Genomic DNA, 5,872 nt, shown 5'->3' with positions numbered 1-5,872 from the left:
AAAATGCACATATTGGCTTTAACAGATACTTTCAATTAATATAGAGCAATTTAATAAACTGATCAAGTTGATATTTGAAAAAAAAAAATATATAAGTATTTTGAAAGTCAAAAAAGTAAAAGCTTCCACTTCAATATTGGAGCCGTGGTAGCCTGGTGGAAACTCCAAGCCTAGCAATCTGTTGGACAGGAGTTGGGACCCCTCTAAAGCTCAATTGTTTCTAATAGTGTCTGTATCCTCACCATCCTTCTCAGCTAGGGATAAGGGCTTTTGGGGAGCATATAGGTCTACCTGCCGAGTCATCAGCAGCCATTACCTGTCCCAGCCTGGTCCTAGCTTGATGGAAAGGGGACTTGGGCACCGATCATTTGTATATATTATCAATCGGTGGAGCATTGTCTTGGTTCCGGGGCATTGTCCTGCCCTTTGCCTCTGCCAATATTGAATGAACTTTAAGCCTTGAAAGCTATGAATAAAGACAATTTTGGAGTGAAAAAATTTCCTCATCATGATCTCCTACGCCTATTGACGCAAAGGGCCTCGGTTAAATTTGACTAGTCATCTCTATCTTTTATCTAATACTTCTCAGTTCTCCATTTTCTTCACACTGCATAGTTCCCAGTTATGTAAGCCTGGTTTCAAATTCTTCTAGTGACTTGTGGAGCCCAGCTAAGCGTTTGGAGAAGTAATCTCTCTCGGGGAGTGCGAAGAGAAAATCCCAAACCATCTCCATCTACCCCTCATCATGATCTCATCCACATATGCCACTCGAGTAATCTCACTTATAATTTCATTTACAATCCTGTCCTTCCATTCAACTTCCAATATCCTTCTGAGGGCTTTGTTCTCAAATCTACTAAATCTATTGGATATTGTTTCATTGTCGTACCATGTCAATATAGTAACACGGATCTCACTAAACTGATGTATAATCTGATTTTTATATGTAATTTCAGGTTATTTGATTTCCAAATATTACTTAATCTAGCCATTATTTGATTTGCTTCTTTCAATCTTTCACTAAACTCTAATTCTAAAGACATTGTATTGACGATCCAAGTGCCTAAATATATACTTCAATTATTCTACCTCATTAATCCTTCCTCCTTGCAATGAAATTTCATCATTCATTGCATATTCCATTCTCATCGTTTCTGTTTTTCTGCTATTTATCTTGACCCCAGCCTCGTGTGACATTCTGTGCATTCTAGTAAGCAAACATTGCCAATCCAGTGGTGTTCTGCTGATATGGACAGCATCATCAGTATATTCTAGGTCAGCTAATTTTCTATTACTAATCCAGTCTAATCCTCCGCCACCATCGCCACCACACATTACTAAACCCATTAGAAAGACAAACAACATAGGAAACAACACATTCCCTTGGAGTACTTCCCTGTTCAGTGGAAATTCATTAAATAAGACTCCATTAACATTAACTTTGTTTTTGCTATGCGCATGAACCGATTTAATCAAATTCACATATTCAATAGGAATTGTATAATAACGCAAGGCTTTTTCATAGTCTAGAAATGAATTAAAAGCGGATTTCTGTATTCTACGCACTGCTGTAAAATATGTGTCAAAAGGAAAATCTGGTCAGTACAAACTCTACCTTTTCGATATCTTGCGTGTTCATCTCACAGTTTTTCACCAATCTTTCTCTCCAGTCTCTTTCGAAAAATCATACTATATATTTTCCAAATAATTGACGTCAGTGTTATGCCTCTGTAATTATTGCAATCAGTCAGGTTTCCTTTTTTTGAAATTTCCACCAACATTCCTACCACCTATTCATCAGGTTTTGCCGCTTCATGTCACATTCTACAAATTAATCTTAAAAGTATTTTAGGGTTCACTTCATTTCAAGCCATTATCATCTCAGAATTTATTCCATCATATCAAATGGCTTTCCATCTCTTGGATGTTTTAATGATAGCTTTGACCTCAAACACACTGAATTCATTCATGGGCACATTATGGTCTTCATCAGCTTCAGTTATGTCAATCAAATTATTCTCTACGTATTTCCTATTCCTGACCTCGCTAAAGTGTTCCATCCAACGTTGTCTTTTTTAATTTTTTTTTTTTCTTATAACAGATCCATCTCTAATTTTGAAGTGTATATGCTTCTTCTACTTTGCCACAGTAGAGGTTTCATTAATAATCTAAGAGACTTGACTTTCAAAGAAGATTAATTCTTCAAGTACACTGCCCAAAAATGTGTCTCCACAACGTAAAACTCGCCTTAGAAAAGCTGTGTCACGTGATGCATCATAAAGAAAACTGGTTCCCAAAATTATCCAAGGATTTTGAAGCAATAGAACTTTTTACGGTTTCATAATATTGTAGAGGGTAATTATAAATATTCGCATTCACTTGATAGAAACATTATCACAAAGAAACCCTTATCTATTAAGACAAAACATGATTTTGGAATTGAGGCAGGGCAAATAAACATGTTTTTTCTTATATTGCAATAATTTTTCCCGCTAATAAAAAATTTGATTTTTTTTAGAGTAAGTGGTATTTTATCTTTCATAATCTCATTTTCTTTACCAAAAGATTTCCATCCTATGATTATCCGTCTTTTACTTCCAGTTTCATGTCCTTAGGAAACACTGGCTCTCCTAGGTACGTATATAATATCAACAATTTCTAGAGAATCGTCCATAACCCTTCATAAAAAATCACAAGGTATTCACATTACTGATATTTATATGACTGGCCGATTACATAGCAATAAATGAATGATAATATATCAAAACACTGCTATTACTAGTCATATCACAGTAATTATGTTAAGCTTTTAGGACATAATTAATAATCCTCCTTTCAAGAGCTTTTTCCTAACAGTCACCATATAGGATGTCATCCGAGATTTTATGCTGTATCTTAGATCAATATTACCTTATTATTAATAATATGATATTCTTAGCCCACAATTTTTGGCAAAAATTACATTCTTTGATAGTTTCATCTACAACAACAACAATAACACCTATAATAATAATAATAATAATAATAATAATAATAATAATAATAATAATAATAATAATAATATTATTATTATTATTATTATTATTATCATTATTATTATTATTATTATTATTATTATTATTATTATTATTCTTATTATCATTATTATTATTATTATTATCAATAATAATAATAGTAGGTATTGTAGCACTATGAGCATTGTCAGCTATCCAACAATTTCACCCATGGATCAATTTCTTGTAAGCCCATCAGCATATTTCAGTAGGTCACTAATTTTCAGCAGGTATATCGCCCTAAAAATCGTTTATCCTCAAACATCGTTGTAGATAGTCATTATTGTTATTACCATTATTATCATAATTACGAATCATAGGGTGATTTACCTTGCTTGGCAACGACGTTGTCTGAACGAGTTTAAAAGGCTCAATTAACCGGGCCAGCGCAGGGCCCCAGCAGTGGGATTGAATGCCCAACCACAGAGCACACGGGCCAACCCACAGTATTGCCAAGGTGAAGGTAAAACTTCCATATGCAGCATATATTTTCAAATAAATTATTATGGTTTTATTCCTAATGATGTGGCGCGCTACAAAATAGAGAAAATTATATATATTGATGATGAATACTGCAATATTGTTTCATCCATTGAGTAAAACATTTTATGGTAACAGGAGATCCGCTCGGTCCTAATTTGCAATATAGCAAAATACTGATTTCCGACTTATCTTTTTATTGGAAGCAATTTATATTAGTAATTAACCAGAGAGATTGAATAATGCATTAATCGTTGAAACAAGTAGTGAAATATTTTTGTCAAGATAAAAAATCATCCCTAATTTGCACTTATGGGAAAATCAGGATTTTAGAGGGAATTTAAGTTGGTCACAATGACACATGGCGCAACCGATCTTGACGTAGTTAGTTCCAAGGTCATATCATTCTGGTAACACTGCAGCTCTGGGCTCATCCTCTGCCGCTGAAGGTTTAGTAAGAGACCCAGTCACTCTGCGAGTGTAATGTTATAACGTAGTACGACTTTACTCTTATACTATGCTGTTAAATTGTTCTGATTTATATTGTGAGTGTTTCTAGTGGATAGTGCTGAAAGCTAAGAGGTGTTCCTATAGATCGATTGCATTTTGGGTTACAGAAATGATATACCTGACTCACGGTAATTGGAAATGAATGTAGATTCTTGAACTTTTGACGTTCTGATTTGGTGAGAAGGGTATGTTGCCTGATATATATTTTTGAAAAACTTTGTCAATTGCAAACGATTATGTTGGAGTGCGTTATTCTTTGAATTTTTACTAAAGTAATCTAAAAAAAAAACTATTCCACAGTTGAAAAGATTCTTTCTTGAGGCCAACATTATTCTTTTTAAATTCTTCAACAGTGAAGTGTTCGTCAACTCAGGAGTAGTTGCCTTCTTTTATTGTGGTCAACTAACCAGGATGGAGAAGAGCTGAGAACAGCTGATAGACGACAACGCTGCTCGGGAACACACTTGAAATGGAAAGTAAGTTTCATAATAATATTCTTAAAAACGAAGCTTTCCAAGAATCAAATTCATGTGATAACTTTTTAATACTATGGTATATACCTTTTTTTTTAATTCCACGTTTCTTATTATCTTAAGAGGCTATGGTTGAAACATGCTCTAAGTATCAATAAAAAAACACTTTTCACTAGGTAATTTATGAAGGTATATTCATATCAGTTCAAGTTTGGTGCATGTGTCATATACGAGTAGACTAGATAAGATAACACCAGATAACAGTCACCTATGATTTCTTGAATAATTTTTAAAACTTACTCCAGTCATCATAAGTTCAAATTTATGTATACTCACACACACACACACACACACACACACACATATATATATATATATATATATATATATATATATATATATATATATATATATATATATATATATATATATATATATATATATATGTGTGTGTGTGTATATATATATATATATATATATATATATATATATATATATATATATATATATATATATATATATACACGTGTGTAGATGAAGAAACTATGTGTTTAAGGAGCCAGGTATTTATTATTCTATGTAATAGGATTTCCGTAGGTAGACACGTCATTGCATGGCGTGTTAAATACAGGGTTCAGTAAGATATTAAATGCTGTCTTAATGCTTCTGGCTCAAAACCGTGACCAGAACGTTTCCCACGAATATACGAAGGAAGAAAACGTGCTAATGATCATTGTTGATTATTGGATATGAAGAGATGTTCGTGTGTGTGTTTTGTTTTATGAGTGACAGGATTTACTTACATATATCTTATTAACATTATCTACTGAGATCCACCAGCTGATTACCTTGTGATCATGTCTACATAGACATTTTACAGCACCATTAACTGCCTTAAAGGAAATGAACCCCATACAAACGTTTCCGTTCACGACTAACATTTCAACACCTTGTTTGGTATGGGGTCATTTTGGCGGTCGCGTTTCCGATGATTATATCCGATTACGTAAACAACCGCTGCACCTTTTCGAGGGAACGCTGTCGTATTTGTAAAATTATTTGTAACCATATTTACCTCAAGTGTTAGTGGGTATAGCGGAGTTCCTATTCAAAAAGAAAAATGCTAGAGACAACAGTAGCAACTATATCTTTTATATCTATTATGTTTATTTTTTAACCAATGGATTTGCGTATATACACAGGTATATATATATATATATATATATATATATATATATATATATATATATATATATATATATATATATATATATATATATATATATATATGTGTGTGTGTGTGTGTGTGTGTGTGTGTGTGTGTGTGTGTGTGTGTGTGTGTGTGTGTGTATTCCT

At 33.1% G+C, this 5,872-nt stretch overlaps 1 protein-coding gene across 5 annotated transcripts in view; it reads left to right on the top strand.

Moving 5' to 3' along the window:
* Positions 1 to 3,936: 3,936 nt before the first annotated feature.
* LOC137652356 (uncharacterized) overlaps positions 3,937 to 5,872 on the top strand; it is a 28,158-nt gene continuing 26,222 nt past the window's right edge. Inside the window, exons 1-2 of one of the 5 annotated variants that reach the window (XM_068385719.1) lie at positions 3,937 to 4,029; positions 4,397 to 4,519. In XM_068385719.1, coding sequence (XP_068241820.1) covers positions 4,513 to 4,519 — 7 coding nt within the window. In that variant the 5' untranslated portion in view covers positions 3,937 to 4,029; positions 4,397 to 4,512. Of the gene's footprint in view, positions 4,520 to 5,872 lie in introns of all 5 variants that reach the window. The other 4 variants (XM_068385717.1, XM_068385718.1, XM_068385720.1 and 1 more) reach the window with 4 other exon arrangements.

The sequence above is a fragment of the Palaemon carinicauda genome, chromosome 13 (assembly GCF_036898095.1).
Source record: "Palaemon carinicauda isolate YSFRI2023 chromosome 13, ASM3689809v2, whole genome shotgun sequence".
NCBI classification, from domain to species: domain Eukaryota; kingdom Metazoa; phylum Arthropoda; class Malacostraca; order Decapoda; family Palaemonidae; genus Palaemon; species Palaemon carinicauda.
This window is presented reverse-complemented; position numbering and strand designations above follow the sequence as displayed.